Source organism: Mesoplodon densirostris, chromosome 2 (genome assembly GCF_025265405.1).
Source record: "Mesoplodon densirostris isolate mMesDen1 chromosome 2, mMesDen1 primary haplotype, whole genome shotgun sequence".
Taxonomy (NCBI): domain Eukaryota; kingdom Metazoa; phylum Chordata; class Mammalia; order Artiodactyla; family Ziphiidae; genus Mesoplodon; species Mesoplodon densirostris.
This window is the reverse complement of record NC_082662.1, coordinates 47,745,149-47,764,933: the sequence shown is the minus strand read 5'-3', so window position 1 is coordinate 47,764,933 and position 19,785 is coordinate 47,745,149. Positions and strand designations below refer to the sequence as shown.

The following is a 19,785-nucleotide window of genomic DNA, read 5'->3' as shown; positions in this document are numbered from 1 at the left end:
TCACGGTTCACGGCAGTCACTGGAACCACTTCCACTTTTTGGAGATTTTCTTCCAACATTCTAGCATAATAATCTCTGGATTATCTCAGCTTTTTAAAAATTGAGGTCTCTAGTGGCACTAGATTCTTCTACCTTTAATATGTGGATGGAACAAAAGTAGAGACTCATAAAATAAAAGGTTAATGTAACTGAATGTTTGCCCTGTGGATCCTCAAAGGCCAAGAAAACCTAACAGAAAGAAGTGATGGAGAGTGAAGATCATACAACTTAGAACTCTGGACTCCTGAACAACAACTTTGTATTCTTCACTTACTTATTCAAATTTAACCAAGACAGCTGTCAACCGAAATCTCTTCTCTTCCGCTCTCCTCAAACTAACCAACAGGAAACCTTCTTAGGGGTGCTTAGTAAGTGTAAATGAAATGACAATGGAGGAAACCTTTTGAAAACTGCAAATGCTCCACAAATAAATTATTTTTATTATTATTCATAACATTTAAAGTATGATTTTGGCTTTACCACAGACATGACTTCAGGCAAGTAATTCATCAGCTCCACCCTCCATATAAAACGGATGCGGTAATAGATGCGAAAGATTAGCTAGAAATGATGGTGGACGCCTTTGAAAACTGAGGGTCATTGCAATACTTCCTAATTAATAGTAACCATACAATGTGAAGTTATAAATAGATCTGTATGGGAGCAGAACCCAGAGGGCTCTGCTACTTTTTCACTTGTTGCCATTTTGATTTAGTCCATTAGTTCCACTAGCCTATAATTAGCATAACACCCTGGAAAATTAATCCAGACTGGTGAGTCAACATCAGGGAAATGAAACAGACTTCTAAATCATGTTGAAATTAAGCTGAAGCCTGACAGCCAGGTCCTCCTGGTTTCAGAAGAAATAAAAGCCTCAAACCTTGGGTTTTCAACTACAGATATGGGAGTCCATTTTTCTCTTTTCAACAACTGAGTTTCAACATTACTAACAAGGTAAACATATTCTTTATTCAAATTTTTAATCAGTCAGAGAATTGCAAGCTGTTACATTATAACTGCATATTCTTCAGAAAATATAATTAAGATAAACTGCCCAATTTCTATCTCCTGGCAAAGATTCTGGAGTCGGCCTGAACAAGAGGGTTCTGAAGGTCTGAGCTGGCAGAGGAAGTTTTTGTTTTTTTTTTGTTTTTTTTTTTTTTTTGCGGTACGTGGGCCTCTCACCGCTGTGGCCTCTCCCGTTGCGGAGCACAGGCTCCGGACGCGCAGGCTCAGTGGCCATGGCTTATGGGCCCAGCCGCTCCACGGCATGTGGGATCTTCCCGGACCAGGGCACGAACCCGTGTTCCCTATATCGGCAGGTGGACTCTCAACCACTGTGCCACCAGGGAAGCCCAGAGGAAGTCTTTTACTGGAAACTGTGAGATTTCTGAAATCTGAACCCATGGACAGAGGGATCCAACAAGCAGGAAGGGGAGTCGAATAATACTATAGTCAAGAGGCCACCGGCAGATTAACCACCATATGGAAGGCTGGAGTACAGAACCGGCTACCCAGGAGCTGGAAGATGAAAATGAGGAGCAGTGGAATAAAAATGGGAGTGTGTGTTTGGGGCACTTCTGCCTGAACAAGCTTTGCTTTCTTGAGCTGCCATGTGGTGTCATGTGTAGGTGAGTATGATGAGCTAAAGGCCAGGAACTAGGTCATCAGAGAAATAAATGCATCCTTTCATCTTTCTCTTTTTGTAAAATCTTTTCACTTTCCCAATTAAATAGTTCCATTCTCCTTTCCGTGTAAATGCCTATCAGCTTTAACTGTTTTATTTCTAGTTGTATGCAGGTGATATGATTGGGAAAGTCTGCAACCTTTCCTAATTAAACGTCAATTCATCTAAAGCCTAAGTTATCATCTTCCCTTCTGGTTGAATCCTGACTTCAGATCATCCAGTCTTAAAATCTAGGAGTCTTTCCTTTTCCTTGATCATCAAATCCAATTGCCAAATCCTTCTGCATACTTCTTTTCAGTCTCACCCCACAGCTGTTTATTTGATCTTTTATGTTCAATACACTAATGCCAGTTTAATCTTCTTAAGGTACATCTTCAATCATGTCATTCCCAGACTCAAAACATTTAATGGCTGCTCACTGCCTAACAAATTCAGGAAAACTCCTCAGTTTGGCAGTCAAAACCTTGGCCTTATCTTCCGTCTCCCATTCACTCCACAATCTGATAGCATGCATTTCCTTAGGTTGTGGACTTCTGGATTCTTAGCTCATCTACGACAAGTGAAAAGCCTCCCAAAGTGGAGGTAGGGGAATCAGTTTGCATGTACAGGGGATAGATCTGCCCATTAGTCATGGGGGCTCAGGAAAACCCATAGCTGCTGCTGGAAAAATAACCAAAAGCTAAGTTGGACTGCCATCAGGTCAGTTGTATCATCTTCTTAAGTGACGAAAGACACCACATTAACTTTCATTTATTTATTTAAATAAATTTATTTATTTTATTTATTTATTTTTGGCTGCGTCGGGTCTTCATTGCTGCGCACGGTCTTTCTCTAACTGCAGCGAGCGGGGGCTACTCTTTGTTGTGGTGCGCAGGCTTCTCATTGCAGTGGCTTCTCATTGTGGAGCAAGGGCTCTAGGGCGCATGGGCTTCAGTAGTTGTGGCGCGCGGTCTCAGTAGTTGTGGTGCACGGGCTTAGTTGCTCTGCAGCATGTGGTATCTTCCCGGACCAGAGCTCAAACCCGTGATCCCTGCATTGGCAGGCGGATTCCTAACCACTGTGCTACCAGGGAAGCCCCCACAGTAACTTTTAAATGACTCCCCATTTAGCAATATGCTTTCTTTATTAAAGGGTGGGAGGAGGCTTGAACTTAAAATTATCTTTTCCTCTTCCTTCTTCTAGATTTCTCCGTTTTTTCATACTGATTTTTTTTTGCAGTAAATAATCAGACTCTAGATTCCTCTAAAAGTAATTGCTCTCTTTCCCCAACATTATCACTGTGTTTTTAAGCAAAACATTAGCAAACTAAATCCAGTAACATATATAAAGTAGTATCACCATGATAAAGTGGGCTGTATCCCAGAATGCAAGATTGGTTTAACATCTGAAAATCAATTAAAGCAATGCACCAGATTAATAGAATAAAAAACAGAACCACATAATTATGTCAGTATGCAAAGAAAAAGCATTTGACAAAATCCAACACCCTTTCATGATAAAACACTCAACAAACTAGAAATAGAAGGAAACTATCTCAACATAAATAAAAGCTATATATGAAAAAGCCAGAGGAAACATCATACTTAATGGTGAAAGACTGCATGCTTTCCTCCTAAGATCAGGAAAAAGACAAGGATGGCTGTTATTGCCACCTCTATTCAACACCGACCATACTGAAGGTTCTAGCCAGGGCAATTAGGCAAGGAAAATTTTAAAAAGGCATCCAGATTGGAAAGAAAGAAACAGAACTCTCTCTATTCACAGAAAACATGATCTTGTGTATAGAAAATCCTAAGACATACACTAGGAAACCATTAGAATTAGTAAACAAGTTCAGCAAGATTGTTACAAGAGCAATACGTAAAATTCAATTGTATTTCTATACATTTGCATTCAAATAATCCAAGTATGAAATTAATAAAAACAACCCCATTTACAGTAGCATCAAAAAGAGTAAAATATTTAGGTATAAATCTAGCAAAAGGAGTACAAGACTTGTACTCTGAAAAATAGAAAACAGTGCTGAAAGAATTAAAGAAGATCTAAATAAATGGAAAGACATCCCATGTTCATGGATTGCAAGACTTAATGTTGTTAAGATGGTAATACTCCCCAAATTTGTCTACAGATTCAGTGCACTCCCTATCAGGATTCCAGCTGACTTTCTTGTAGAAATTGAAAAACTGATTCTAAAATTAATATATGATTGCAGGGAACCCAGAATGGCCAAAACAATCTTGAAAAAGAACCAAGTTGAAGAATTCACACTTGATTTTAAAACTTACTAAAAAGGAACAGTAATCAAGAGAGTGTGGTATAGGCATAAGGATAGACATATATCTCAATGGAATAGAAATGAGATTCCAGAAATAAACCCATGTGTCTATGTTTAGTTGATGTTTGACAGGGATGCAAGACCATTCAATGGTGAAAGAATAGTCTTTTCAACAAAGAGAAGCCAAATTAGATAGCCAAATGCAAAAGAATGAAATTGGTCCTTTACCTCACACCATATACAAAGATTAACTCAAAATGGATCAAAGACCTAAATGTAAGAGCTAAACATATAAAATTCTTAGAAGAAAATATTGATGAAAAACTTCATGACATTGGATTTGGCAATGATTTCTTGGATATGAGACCAAAAGCACAGCAACAAAAGAAAAAAAAGAGATAAATTGGACTTCATCAAAATTTAAAACTTTTGTGCTTCAAAGGACGCTGCCAAAAAAATGAAAAGACACACACAGAATGGGAGAAAATATCTGCAAATCATACATCTGGTAAAGAATTTGGATCTAGAATATAAAAGAACACTTGCAACCTAATAATAAAAAGACAATCCAGTTCGAAAAGGAGCAAAGGACTTGAACAGACCTTTCTCCAAAGAAGATATACAAATGACCAATAAGCCCATGAATAGATGCTCAATATCATTGGTCATCAGGGAAATGCAAACCAAAACCATGTGATACCACTTCACGCCCACTAGGGTGGCTATAATCAAAAAGTCAGTTTATAACAATTAGTAGAGAAAATGTGGAGAAATCGGACCCTCATACACTGCTGGTGAGAATGTAAACTGGTTAGGCTATTTTGGAAACAATTTGGCAAGTCCTCAAAAAATTAAACAGAGTTAACATTTGACCCAGCAATTCTGCTCTTAGATATATACCCAAGAGAAAGGAAAACATATGACCACACAAAAGCTTTTACGTAAGTGGTTATACAAGCATTATTCATAATACCCTAACATTCAAATGTCCATCAGGAAGGGATAAACAAAATGTGGTATATCCATATAATGAAATACTACTCAGCCATAAAATGGAATGAAGTACTGATATATGCTATATAACATGGATAGGCTTCCCTGGTGGCGCAGTGGTTGAGAGTCCGCCTGCCGATGCAGGGGACACGGGTTCGTGCCCCGGTCCGGGAAGATCCCACATGCCGCGGAGCGGCTGGGCCCGTGAGCCATGACCGCTGAGCCTGCGCGTCCAGAGCCTGTGCTCCGCAACGGGAGAGGCCCCAACAGTGAGAGGCCCGCATACCGCAAAAAAAAACAAAAACAAAAACAAAAAAAAACATGGATAAAGCTTGAAAACAGTATACTAAGTAAAAGAAGCCAGACAAAAAGGCCACATATTGTAAGATTCCACCTACATGAATTTTCTAGAATAGGCAAATCTATAGAGACATAAAGTAGATTTGTGTTTGTTCAGCTGGGGAGGATAAGGAAACAGAATAAGGATGGCTAAAGGAAACATCCATCTAAGTTTCCATATTCCAAATAGAATAAGGATGGCTAAAGGAAACATCCAAGTTTCTTTCTTAGGTGATGAAAATGTTAGAAAATTGACAGTGGTGATAGTTGTACATACCCATGAATATACTAAAAAACATTGAACTGTACACTTTCAATGAGTGAACTGTATAGTATGTGGATTACATCTTAATAAAGCTGTTACCAAAAGAAAAAAAAATCAATGCCCAAGTAGAGTACTCAAGGTATAGCCATCGGCGCCATTTTCTTGTGGCTGTTTTTACTAATTTTTAAACATATATAATGGGTATGAATTTGCATCCATCAATATCTGGTAAATTAAATACCATTTTACTTTATTTTTTCTGAAACAATTTAAAGCTCACCTAAAACTCCATTTGCCAAAGCATTGAAATGTTGAATTACAGTCACAATTAGGACTCCCTCCTCTACTGCAGGAGTGGGGGGTGGATTTATACAAGTTGCAGGGGTCTTCTGTAGTCTGAAGCATCAAGAAGTGCCCTCTGGTCTCTCTATACTAGTTAACACTGAAAGAATCACAGTTTAGCCCTGCACAAGCTAAGGTCCTCCAAGGGAAAGTGGTTCTGCTACTTCCCTGCCCTGCTGGAGAGTGGGGAATTTTGTGGAGGCTGGAGATGCCGGAAGACCAGGCAGTCATTTCTCTTTGAGCTCTTTCTACTTCTTGGGGTACTGTGAGGCAACAGGGCAAGGCTCTTCCTCCTCATGGAATATACAAAATACTAACCTCTTCCTAGTCTTGGAAAATCTCCTTCTCTGTCAGGGTCTGCTCCTTTTACTCCCTACCTTGAAGTACTTTTATCCATCTTCTTCCATTCTGTGGGATTTCTGCTCCCATCAATGACAGATCTGCTTATATAAGACCATCCCTCTTACTGAGAACAACCAGACAAGTCAGGCAGAATAGAAAAAATATCTATTTAAAGGCACCGGAAAGTTTCCAAGTGAGAACTTGAAGGGCCAAATCCCAAAGAGAAAGGAAGTTCAGAGAGGTGAACATGATGAGTGAGCCCATCATTTGGCACTGCTTTTCCCTTTCATGCGTTTGCTGATTCTTAATCATCAATCAAGAAGCTGAGAAGCTGAGGAGAGCTTTAGGCAGTCTTACAGAACTGAGATGACAAAAATTGGAGATCAAGGGCCACTAAAGAGGAAGGGCTTGGATAAACACCCCAGGTTTTCATTTAGTATGGTAATCTGTTACACTGGTGGCCCCTGCAATGAAACACACCTTCCAATATTTATGCCTTGGGGTGGGTCTCTTCACATTGGCTCTGGGCTTGGTCACGTGATTTGTCTTCATCAATAGTACATCAGTAAAAGTGACACAAACATAGATTTGATAAGCACTTGCTCACTAGGGTTTGCATTTTTGAAATTCTCCCGCTTAGAACCCAGCATAAGGAAGTTCAGGTTATCCCAATGGAGAAATAGGCCATGTGGAGAAGCCCTGAAGGATGGGACATTATATGGAGAGACGGGTCATGTGGAAGAGCAAAAAAATGCCCCAGTCAAGCTCTCAGGTGATGGAACTTTATGAGTGATCCCAGCCAACACCAAATGGGGCAGAAGAACAATCCAGTCAACTCAGAGAATTATGAGAAATGATTAGTCATTGATGTTTAAAGCCACAAGTGTTGTAGTGTTTTGAGATACAACAATATATAACCAAAACAGTTGGGAACCCTAAAGTATGCTAGGAGTAAAGGTGGTCCAAAAGTAAACCAGCCCCCACAAAGATTGATGTCTGGCTTCCAAAAACACTTAATCCTTTATTAGATTACTTTGTTTATCATTCCTACTCCCAGTTACCTGCCAGAAGATAAAGTAAATCCACTTGTAAGGAAGACAACATCATCTAGAACCTAAGGTCATCTATATAGTTTTTAAACAATATATAATCTATAAAATTTAATGCCCAGAAAAAAGATTTTAATTATGCTTACAAAAACATAAGAATTGATTGGTAATCAAGAGAAAAATCAGACAATAGAAATGGACCCACAGAAGCACAGATATGGAAGTTATCAGACGCTGACTATAAAACAGCTGTAATCTGTTAAAGAAATTAAGATAAAGAATTTCAGAAAAATGTGAAAGGCATAAGAATTAAAGTGAATTATGAATTTAAATATACAATAACTGAAATTAAGAACTCAATAGATAGGCTTAGCAGATACGATGTAGCTGAAGAGAGAATGTGTGAACCAGAGGAAAGGACAGAAAAAAAAAATCTAGACTGAAACACAGAGACAAAAGAATAAAAAATATAGAAACAAGCATAGGAGACAGAAATGGTTCAGTGAAAAGAGCCTCACATTCATTTAATTAAAGTCGCAGGAGGAGAGAGAGAATGAAACAGAAGTAATATAAAGAAGCAATAGCCAAGAATTTTCCAAGCTATGAAAGATCTCAAGCCACATATTCAAGAATCTCTGCAAACTCCATTGAAAACAAGTACAAATAAAACCATCCATAGACACATCACAGTTAAACTGCCAGAAACCAAGAACAAACAGACAAATATTGTAGATTGGATAAGAAAACAACTCAACTCTTTCATTTCAAAGGTTACCTAGGAAGGTTAACTGATCTTGTCTCCTAAATGGATTCTCTACTTTCACGCTTCCTCTCTTCCATACCATTCTCTACACTGCAGTTAGGTTGATCTTTTAAAAATTTAAATAACATCCATCACCTCTCTCCTCTATACAAATGATTCAATGGTTTCCCATTCCTTCAGAATAGAGTTCAAACCCCTTATCAGAGTTTAAAAGGCCCTCTCAGATCTGGTATCTGTCTAGGTTTCTAGATTCCTTTCTCATTGCTACCTCTGTAGAACTCTGCACTCCAGCCACACTCCACTGACTTCTTCTTTTTTTTTTTTTTTTTTTTTTTTTGTGGTACGCGGGCCTCTCACTGTTGTGGCCTCTCCCATTGTGGAGCACAGGCTCCGGACGCACAGGCTCAGCGGCCATGGCTCACGGGCCTAGCCACTCCATGGCATGTGGGATCTTCCCAGATGGGGGCACGAACCCATGTCCCCTGCATCAGCAGGCGGACTCTCAACCACTGCGCCACCAGGGAAGCCCTCCACTGACTTTTTTTTTTTTTTTTTTTTTTTGTTACGCGGGCCTCTCACTGTTGTGGCCTCTCCCCTTGCGGAGCACAGGCTCCGGACGCGCAGGCTCAGCGGCCATGGCTCACGGGCCCAGCCACTCCGCGGCATGTAGGATCTTCCCGGACCGGGGCACGAACTCGTGTCCCCTGCATTGGCAGGCGGACTCTCAACCACTGTGCCACCAGGGAAGCCCCTCCACTGACTTTTAATTCCCCTAAATTGCTTCCTTCCTACCCACTCCATGGCCCTTGCACATGCTGTTCCTATTCTTTGGAACTCTCTCCCCTCATCTTACATTACTTTTTCTGGTTTTCCTACTTTCTATCGTATTATTGTTTAAAATTTACTTTGGAAAACTTTCCAGATTTCCTAGATTTGGTAATTTATGCCCATAGGAGACAAGAAATTTGCTCCTTACTTCCTGAAATGCCCCTGTCAAAGCACCTATCACACTTTTTGATTACTGCTTATTTTTCTATCTCCATTTATAGCCTTTAAAGTTCTAAAGGGGCAGAAACTATGCATGTTTTGCTCACAGTTGTCTCCCTAGTCCTCAGCCTGCCTCAAAATAGACACTCAATAAATGTTTTTTAAATTACTTATTAATTATTATTAGAAACCCCTCATATCTTATCTTCAAAACAGTCCATTAACTAATCTCCAAAATTTACAAGTAGCTCATGCAGCACAATATCAAAAACACAAACAACCCAATCCAAAAATGAGCAGAAGACCTAAATAGACATTTCTCCAAAGAAGATATACAGATTGCCAACAAACACATGAAAGGATGCTCAACATCACTAATCATTAGAGAAATGCAAATCAAAACTACAATGAGGTATCACCTCATACCAGTCAGAATGGCCATCATCAGAAAACCTACAAACAATAAATGCTGGAGAGGGTGTGGAGAAAAGGGAACCCTTTTGCACTGTTGGTGGGGATGTAAATTGATACAGCCACTATGGAGAACAGTATGGAGGTTCCTTAAAAGACTAAAAATAGAACTACCATATGACCCAGCAATCCCACTACTGGGCATATACCCTGAGAAAACCATAATTCAAAAAGAGTCATGTACTACAATGTTCATTGCAGCGCTATTTACAATAGCCAGGACATGGAAGCAACCTAAGTGTCCATCGACAGATGAATGGATAAAGAAGATGTGGCACATATCTACAATGGAATATTACTCAGCCATAAAAAGAAACGAAACAGTTATTTGTAGTGAGGTGGATGGACCTAGAGTCTGCCATACAGAGTGAAGTAAGTCAGAAAGAGATAAACAAATACCATATGCTAACACATATATATGGAATCTAAAAAAAAAGAAAAAATGGTTATGAAGAACCTAGGGGCAGGAGAGGAATAAAGATGCAGATGTAGAGAATGGACTTGAGGACACAGCGGGGGGAGGGGTAAGCTGGGACAAAGTGAGAGAGTGGCATGGACTTATATATACAGCCAAATGTAAAATAGGTAGCTAGTGGGAAGCAGCTGCAGAGCACAGGGAGGTCAGCTCAGTGCTTTGTGATCACCTAGAGGAGTGGAATAGGGAGGGTGAAAGGGAGAAGCAAGAGGGAGGAGATATGGGGATATATGTATATGTATAGCTTATTCATGTGGTTATAAAGCAGAAACTAACACACCATTGTAAAGCAATTATACTCCAATAAAGATGTTAAAAAAATAAAAACTTAATAGATTAAAAAAAAACAGTCCATTATACCTCTCTTCTAGACCAAGTTATTTCTTTTTCTTCTAAAAGCTTCTAAATAAGGATAAATGTGAATTAAATATTTATTTTGGGGGGGTCCTTTAACATTTTCAAGATTCTACTGCAATAAAAATAAAAATGTAAGTGAAGGTATGAATATTCATACCACAGTCCCCTCTCCTGCTATCCCAATTCAACAGAGTTTAAAGTGCTCACTTGCTTTCTTACATGCAAAAAAGTGTGATTATACTATTCACATCTTCAAATGACACTTTGGCTTTTCAGTCTCTCCAGGATCTGGTTCAAAAATGGCCTTCCTTTTTTTTTGTAGCCTTCTGTGGCTCCTTTCCAGTTTTTATCACAGACTTTGTTTTTCTCTGCTTCCTCTTCTCAGCTCAGCACAGTTTCCTCTGTCACGTTCTATAAACCTGCCACTGTTGATGAGTCTTTTTATGTGCCATCTGAATCGGTCGGCCCCGTCTCATTACCTCTTGAGTTCTATTTTGAATTTCAGTGGCAAACAATTTTTTCTTTACCTGCTACTTTCTCTTCCCTTATAACGGATTTCTTAATTTGGTCACTGAATTAACTCTTTAAACACAGTGCAAAATTGAATGTCATCACTTTGCCAACATCAAATTTTGTCTACTTTGTTTAGAGTTGCATCACCAGTGCCAAGAATAGTACTTGGCACCTGACAAATACTAAGTACATATTTGTTGAAAAAATTAAATACCTTGGCAGGTACTCTATGACAGGTTGCTTGGGTTGATTTAGATTACTTTTGTTCTTCATATGCCACAGATAAATATCTAAAATGTCATTGAGTACCTAGAAGTGGATAACACTTAATAAAATTTTATTTTAATATACACATTGTGGCCTGATCCAATTATAGGCATTCTTCCTTAGCAGGTTCTTTTTTGTTGTTGTTCAGAAATGTAACAAGAGAGGAGTTTTGTTATTTTCATTAACCAATTATGAGACTACTTCCTTTGCATATTATTCCTAGTCTTTGGTCTATAATCTAGTCTTTAATCAATACAACAAATACAGTTACTTCATTTAAATGTAAACAGCAGTGATAAATTCACCCTGTAAATCAAATTGCTGGTGTTTATAAATGTAGTAGCAAGTACTAGACAAGAAGGGCTCATGGTCCAGGGAAAAGGATGCTAATAGAGAAAGTGCAGAGAAAATTTCTGGGTACTGTCCCTAATTTAAGATTTGGGGTAAAGGGGGATTTTAGTGAGTGCCTGGTTGGCAACAGGAGGGATTTGACGGTATGAGAAAGGTTAGATGGTGGACTTCAGAGTTCAGGAAGAAACCAGGGTAAGCGTAATAGGAGATGAAGTGAGATATGGAAAAAGCATCAGGATCTTGGGAGAGGGTGGGGAAAGAACTTGGGAGAAGCAAGAATAAAAGGAAATTGAAGGTGGGAAATACCAAGGACCAGGGCTTAGATGGTAGTCAGTGGACTAAAGATACGGCCCCTGCGCGCTAATGCTAAAAGTAGAAAGAGAAAGCAAAGAAAGCAGGCCTTTGAAGGGGAAGAGGAATGCTCAAAGGGGGAAACCAACAGGGGTGCGGTCCCCTCCCCCAAAAGGCATAAAAAAGAGGGAGGGCAGTCCTCCCTCAAAAGGCAGAACAAAGACGGAATCCTGAGCCAAAGGGTGCAGTAGAATGTGGGTGGGTGGATGAGCAACAGGAGGGAAGTAGAGGTCCAAGGTGTTCGAATGAGTCAGAGGCTGAAGGAGGGTGATGCAGTCAGGAGTTTTTGGAGGTTTTCACAGACAGCCCTGGGATTTGGAGTTCCGGTTGTAAAAATATGTTTCGGACTCTCAGGGTATTTTTGCATGAGTTTGGTAGAGTCCAGTCAGGTTGGCTGGGGGTAGGTGGTGGTCAGTCAATGCTGGAAGGAAAATTCAAGGAGGGCTGGGAATTCATTTCAACCAGTTTAGGGTGATTTCAGCCAAAGTTGGAGGGATTTAGGTCAAGAGTATGTGGGGGTGCATTTCAGCCCGGGTGGGTTGGTTTGCCTGCTTTGGGCATGAACTTAAGTGGGCGCTGAAGGGTATGTCAGGCAGCGTGGCTGGAGGATTTCCTTCAGGACCGCGGTGCAAGTCAGGCCAGGTTTGGGGTGGGTTACAGTAGCCGCCGAGCGCACTGCGTTTAGGCTGGGGTGCGTTCCGAGCCGCGCCGGGGCGAGCAAGTCCGGGAGCTGGAGTCCGGCGGGGACTCCGGCGAGGTTCAGGGGGAACCGCCGTCAGCGCCGGGCAGGATCGCCAGCTCGGGGACTTCGGGGACGTTCCGCGCAGCGCATTGCACTTTGCTCCCGCCCCTCCCGCGGGAACCTGTTGCTGGAGGAATGGGCGGGCGGCGGCGGCGACGGCGGAGAACCCTCCCTCGCCTCCGCTCGGGCCTTACGGCGTCCCTTTCACCCTAGAGACGCTCCGCGGCGCAGCCCCTCCCTTACCGCCTCTATTAAAAAAAGAAAGAAAGAAAGAAAAATCACCCCCTAGCCCTCACCCGTGACCGGCGGGCCTCGCGGCCTCTCGTGCGGCTTCCGGGAGCGGAGGCGCGGCCCCGCGGGCCGGAGGAGGCGGAGGCGGAGGAGGAGGCCAACATGGCGGCGCGCAGGGCTGGGCCGGGCCGCCGCAGCGCCTGAGCCCTCCACCGCTGTCGCTCGGCTCGGGGCGCCCACCCCCGCGCCCACCCTGGCCCGGCGGCCGCGGAGCGCGCAGAGCAGAAGTGCAGGGGCCCGCCCGGGCGCGGGGACGGCGCGGAGGCAGCGCCGTGCGGCCCGCCAGGCCCCGGACCCGCAGCTTCGCAGCCCGCCGGCTGGCGCAGCCCGGAGGCCCGAGCCATGGAATCGGAGGAGGAGCAGCACATGACCACGCTGCTGTGCATGGGCTTCTCGGACCCTGCCACCATCCGCAAGGCCCTGCGCCTGGCCAAGAACGACATCAACGAGGCCGTGGCGCTGCTCACCAACGAACGGCCGGGCCTCGACTACGGCGGCTACGAGCCCATGGACAGCGGCGGCGGCCCCAGCCCCGGGCCCGGCGGGGGCTTGCGGGGCGACGGCGGCGGTGACGGCGGTGGTGGAGGCCCTTCCCGCGGCGGCAGCACCGGAGGCGGCGGCGGCGGCTTCGACCCCCCGCCCGCCTACCACGAGGTGGTGGACGCCGAGGTGAGGAGGGGCGACCCATGACCCCCGCGGGACAGGCCATTGGGCTGGAGTTCCCTGGGGAGGGGACACACCCCACTGGGCTTGGAGTGCGGAGGGCTTGTGAGGCGGGGGAGGCACAGAGAGAGGGGGAATGGAACACCGGGCTTGTCGGGATGGAGGTCACCGGACTGGGGTCAAGTGGGGAGAAGGGCCTATGGGTTGGGGCTGAATGGGAATAAGGGCTGCAGGGCAGGGCTGCGCGGCAGCGTGAGTAGGGGGTCTCTGGGCTTTGAGCTGAGCTCACTAACGGGGCAGGCCCGGGTCGGGGATGGGGAGAAGGGCCCAAGGCTGGCATCCGAGGTGGGGAGAGCCAGACACATTGACCTGGAGTGTGTGATGGGGAGGACGCTTGTATCAGGGGGTGAGAAATGGGGTCCTAGGAGATTAGGCGAGGGCCCGAGATTTCGCGGCCCAGGGTTTCAGTGAAGGAGTGGGGAGGCACCAGGTTCAGAGTCAGAGAAAAAGTGGGATGGGCCAGTCAGAGTAGCGGCTTTGCTAGGGTCAGGAATGAGGTTAGGAATGGGGTTTGGGTTTTAGCCAAGGACCAGAAAGAGAGGAGATTGGTCAGGGTCTAAAATGAAGAGGGACTGGGCAGAGGCCAGGAATGACAAGAATTGATAGGAAGTGGGGAGGGGGCTCAGCTGCAATAAAGTGTGGGGGGGGGCGTCGTTGATAAGGTTAGATATTAAAGCCACGGGGATTAGACTGAGAGAGGTTAGAGATAAGAGGCCAGGGCAGGAGTCAAAGCTGAGGAGGGGCTAGGCAGTGATGGGATTGGAGTTGGAGGATGAAGCTGGGACCAAGTCTGGGTAAGCAGAGTACTGGTCGTCTATTAAGTCAGAAATGAGGGAAAGCTAGACTGGAGAAAGGGATTGGAGCAGTACCGAGGGTGCTGTGTAGAGGTTCAGGAACAGGGACAGGGCGGGAGATAAGGGGACTGGAGAAGTCTGTTGAGGAGAAAGAGGGCCGTCTAGGCGAGTGGCTTTGGTCAGAAATCTCAAATCTGGGTGGAGACGATTCCTTTTTGTTTTATTTAGGGATGTGAGCAAAGAACATGGGGGGAGAAAACAGACTTTACCTGATTTTTTAAAAAGCATCAACCAGAAGCAACAGTGCTTGTGAATAATTACTTTGCAGAAAAATGGCAGCTCATGGTAGGAGTTTTGGTCAGATTCACTGCTTAGTACATTTCAAGGGTCCAGTAGAGCGAGTTGGCCTACTCTAGTGGTTTGGATTTTTTAGTAGAGATGTGAATTTGGAAAATTCTTAATGAAGGTAAGCCTCCTGATATAATTTTTTCCTAAATAATGTTCTGTCCTTTTAGTTATATTCTTTAGCAGCAGTTCCTTGGGCTGAAGTATTTTGGGAAAGAAGGTGGCACTTCAAAAAGCCAGATTTCTTCACAAGATCTCTTTGGTTTCCAGACTTCCACACCCTTGGTTGATTGCCCTCTGTTACCTAGTAACTCAGCTAGATCATTGACTAGTATATGGCAGTAAAGGTTGTAATTAGTCCTAGTTTGGGAAAAAATTCCCATATATTTAAATAACTGTACCTAAGTCACTTTAAGAAATGAGCTTCTGGGCTTCCCTGGTGGCGCAGTGGTTGAGAGTCCGCCTGCCAATGCAGGGGACATGGGTTTGAGCCCTGGTCCGGGAAGATCCCACATGCCGCAGAGCAGCTGGGCCCGTGAGCCACGGCTACTGAGCCTGCGTGTCTGGAGCCTGTGCTCCGCAACAAGACAGGCCACGACAGTTAGAGGCCCGCGCACCGCGATGAAGAGTGGCCCCCGCTTGCCACAACTAGAGAAAGCCCTCGCACAGAAACGAAGACCCAACACAGCCATAAATAAATAAATAAATAATGCAAAACTGTCAAAAAAAAAAAAAAGAGTAAATGCACTTCAAAAAATTAAATAAATAAAAAATAAAAGGGTCAATTTATAAGGAAAACATAATTTAAAAAAAAGTGGCTATGTCCCTAATAAAAAAAAAAAAAAAAAAAAAAAAGAAATGAGCTTCTCTTTGCAAGTCCCCATCACTCCTCTCCTTGTTCCTTCTAGTTTTTTTGTTTTTGTTTTTTTTAATAAATTTGTTTATTTATTTGTGGCTGCATTTGGTCTTCATTGCTGCGTGCCGGCCTTCTCTAGTTGCGGCGAGCGGGGGCTACTCTTTGTTGCCGTGCGTGGGCTTCTCATTGCGGTGGTTTCTCTTGTTGCAGAGCACGGGCTCAAGGCATGCGGGCTTCAGTAGTTGTGGCACACGTGCTCAGTAGTTGGGGCTCACGGGCTCTAGAGCGCAGGCTCAGTAGTTGCGGTACACGGGCTTAGTTGTTCCCCAGCATGTGGGATCTTCCCGGACCAGGGCTCGAACCCATGTCCCCTGAATTGGCAGGAGGATTCTTAACCACTGCACCACCAGGGAAGCCCCCTTCCTTCTAGTTTTGACCCAGTTTTGAAATCAAGAAGAAAGTCATTGCTTATTCTGAAGATGCTTGTATGGCCCCAAAAGTTCAGTGTATCCTCATTTTGTGAAAAATTTTACTCTTTTTTTCTTTTGTCACACCTTTTAATTTCCTAGAATTGCAAAATCAAAATAAATTATAATGCTTGGTGGTACTTTAACATTAGTTGTACTGCCTGTACATTTAAATACTAAGAATTGGGACTGGCTTCTTTGCACATGAATGACAGGCTGAGGAGTTTGCTTTAATGTAAAATCCAGAGAATCTATGACTTTCTGAAGAATCGTGTCAGGTTTTCATTTCCTCTTGACCTGTGGATTTGGCTGCACCATTTAATTTTGAGAGTTCACTAGGGGCTGGTTACTGAGGCTGCTTTACCTAGAAGAGTATTGGCAAGGATACAGGGAGACACTTTCCTGGCACACAGGAGCCTGGTGAGAATGTTTAACCCCGTTTTTACCTCTGTAGTTTTACAAATCTTCTTGCATGCCACCTGTGCACCTTGCTGCAGACAGTGGGAACCTGAGGCATTTGATCTTGGGAAATAGGGAGAAGTGCTAAACATTGTTGAGCATCTACAGTGTGTCAGGCACTATGTTAGGTGCTTTATACATTTTATTTAATCCCCAGTGAGATGGTTAATAAGATCACCATTTTAGAGCTATGCTTGGCTAGTGGCAAAGTCTGGATTTGAACCTGTTCTCTCTGACTTCAGACGGTGTGCTTTTCATTCTGCTCAACTCATGGGTTTAGGATTGAATTCATTTTAAGATAAGGAAAAATAAAGAGGGAAAGAGACAAATTTGGAGGCTCCTGTACAAATCTAGGAATGATGTGGCTGGCAATTGCTGAATCAAGGCATTAGGAATAGGATAATGGGTAGAATGAAAGGAGAATCATAGATTTTTAAAGCAGAAGACTTTAGAAATTTATGATTAGTTTGGCTCCCTTGTTTCACAAGTGCAACCTTGCAGGCCCCAAAGGGGAAGTGACATCTCCCCATAGAGCTAGTTAATGGAAGAGATGGGACTAGACCCCAGGCCCATGCACTGCAAGTGCAGTGTACTTTCTCCCTACCAGCGGCCTGCCTTTCAAATGAAAAGGAGACAGGACACAGTAATGGGTTGAAGCAAAGGGAAGTATAATAAACAGTGTGAAGATTGCCAGCTCTTGTGTAATCTACTTGTTTTATTTCTAAAAAATTAGAACCTTGTTTGAAAATATATAAATTTCTATTTGCCCCATAGGAAATTTTAGTTTCATTGTCCTCTTAAAAATGTTTGGGAATATACAGATTAAAATCTAATTGTTAAAAAAGAAAAAATGATTACATTTATTTTATATTTGTCATTTGGGGACAGGAATGATCCTCTTATTTGGTAAACATTTGATGCCTTCCAGGTCCTGGGGCTGGGAATAGAGTGCTGAACAGAAAGTGAAGGTTACATTCTGGAGGGTCTTAGTGCAAGCCACTCATTTTGCAAGAAATGACTTCCCACGGTCATGTAGTTAGGTAAATCAGTTTAGTAATTTGGGCCCATGTTATAATTAGTATTTGGTTTAAAAATTAAAATTTGGAAAGTAAAAGACGTTAACTTCTGGTTCAGTAGCAGCAAGGAGAATGCAGATAAAAAAGACCCAGATATCTAGCGGAACACATAAAACTGCACAGAAAGCCACTTTTTAAATATCCTCCAGTGAAGTAAAAGTATCGCTTTGCAGAAAGTTGTGTTTGGTTGTTATTAGTATTGTTGGATGTAGATGTATATGTAATTCTTGGTCTCTGGGTCTGGACGGGACTTTGAAAAGTTATCCAGTTTTGATTTTGAATAGCATTACTTCAAACTCTTTCCACGGCAGGTAGGAGTCTGTTCTATTATTAGAGAGTGATATCTCACAGCTGCTCTAACTATCCAGATGTTTAACACCCCCACTGTCAGAATTCTTCAGTGTTTCTTAGATGGCTGTCAACCCCCCTGGCCACTACTCAGGGCATGCCCCCTGGTTCTGCCCTCCACAGAGCTGGGAGAGAGTTGGTCCTTTAAGAATTGTGATCCTGTCCGGAGAGTTAGTAGAATTTAGAACGAGGAACCATTGTAGGCACCTTTTAAAATTTCCTTTTAAAATTTAACTGTTGTGAAATATACCTTATTTGTTATTAAGTCTCCTTCTTTTGTTTTTAGAAAATACAAAAATGGAATTTTTTTAAAAAATTATTTATTTATTTATTTATGGCTGTGTTGGGTCTTCATTGCTACGCGCAGGCTTTTTCTGGTTGTGGCGAGTGTGACTACTCTTCGTTGTGGTGCATGGGCTTCTCATTGTGGTGGCTTCTCTTGTTGCAGAGCACGGGCTTCAGTAGTTGTGGCTCGTGGGCTCTAGAGCACAGGCTCAGTAGTTGTGGCATATGTGCTTATCCGCTCCATGGCATGTGGGATCTTCCCAGACCAGGGATCGAACCCATGTCCCTTGCATTGGCAGGCAGATTCTTAATCACTGCGCCACCAAGGAAGTCCCTAAAATGGAATTTTTTTGCAAGGAGATTTTAATTAACAGCTAGAAATACCTTCCTCAGTGTCTAGTTCTGTGATAATTAATATTCCTAGAAGTGACATTTAATGCTGTGATCTCACCAATATTGTGAACTGCTTGTTTTGTTCCTGTTGTATTGTGGATAGTCTTTCTGGAAGTATTTTGTCAGGCGTGTTTGCAAGATTTCATTGCTACTTTGTTAAGAGCCCCAAAGTTGGTCCTGCTACAGTATATATAAATCACATTACTTTGTAACTCCTTAACTCATTTCTGCCTCCTTTTTTCCTTTTGGTATTAAGCGGGTAGTTATACATGAATTCAAGTTATAATACATTATATATACAATATATAATATGTTATATGATATATTAAGGTTTATATTAAAATTCATACCCCTTTTCCCCTAAAATACACAATCCTAGCTCATTTGATATAGAGTAAATATCAAATAAGTAAATTTTAGTTATTATTTGTGATTTGAATACATGACTCATGGTTTCTGATTTATTGTGATTTGTTAAATTAGAAAAAGTGGAATCTATTTAAAAATTTTAGAGTTAAAAAATAATTCCAAAAATCAGTTGAAAGTAAATGAAAAATAGGGAATCTGAAAGATTGGTTTTGAAATAAGAATTTCTTTATAATCTAGTATATATGTATCTCCTTTGCGAATGAAGCTTATGAGTTCATCTGACAGTTGGTTCTCACCTTGTAATTACCTGGCCATTTGCTATTAGAATGAATGTAATTTGGCATGAAGGAAGTACCTCTTGTGTGTCAGTGAGTGTGTATTCTAGTGAAATCATAGTAGGTGGTGACAGCTTTATACAACATAATAATGCTGTTAGCTTAAAATTTGAAACCAATTACAATATTAGAAAAGTAAATGTTGTAATGTTTTAACAATTTGAGGAAAGAGTTTCAACTGTAATACGACCCAAATAGCAGACATCAGTGTACTACACATCTTTGTACTTACTGCTCAAATATCATATAATATTGATTTTATTTGAATTTAAGTGCAAACATGAAAAATTTTTACTTTTAATAGAACTATTATATTTAGAAAGATTTAGTTCACTAATACTTTTCATGTCTGGAGTTCAGTTTTCCAGGAAATTTTTCTTATTTGGAACACCAGAGAGAAGTAAGAAGTAAAATACGTAAGATTAAACCATTTCAA

General features: G+C 42.2%; 1 protein-coding gene across 4 annotated transcripts in view; it reads left to right on the top strand.

The window, feature by feature from the left end:
* The first annotated feature begins 12,768 nt into the window (after positions 1–12,768).
* Positions 12,769–19,785, top strand: part of USP24 (ubiquitin specific peptidase 24) — a 154,997-nt gene continuing 147,980 nt past the window's right edge. For 3 of the 4 annotated variants that reach the window (XM_060089864.1, XM_060089863.1, XM_060089862.1), the window contains exon 1: positions 12,770–13,568. In XM_060089864.1, coding sequence (XP_059945847.1) covers positions 13,242–13,568 — 327 coding nt within the window. In that variant the 5' untranslated portion in view covers positions 12,770–13,241. Of the gene's footprint in view, positions 13,569–19,785 lie in introns of all 4 variants that reach the window. The other variant, XM_060089865.1, reaches the window with a different exon arrangement.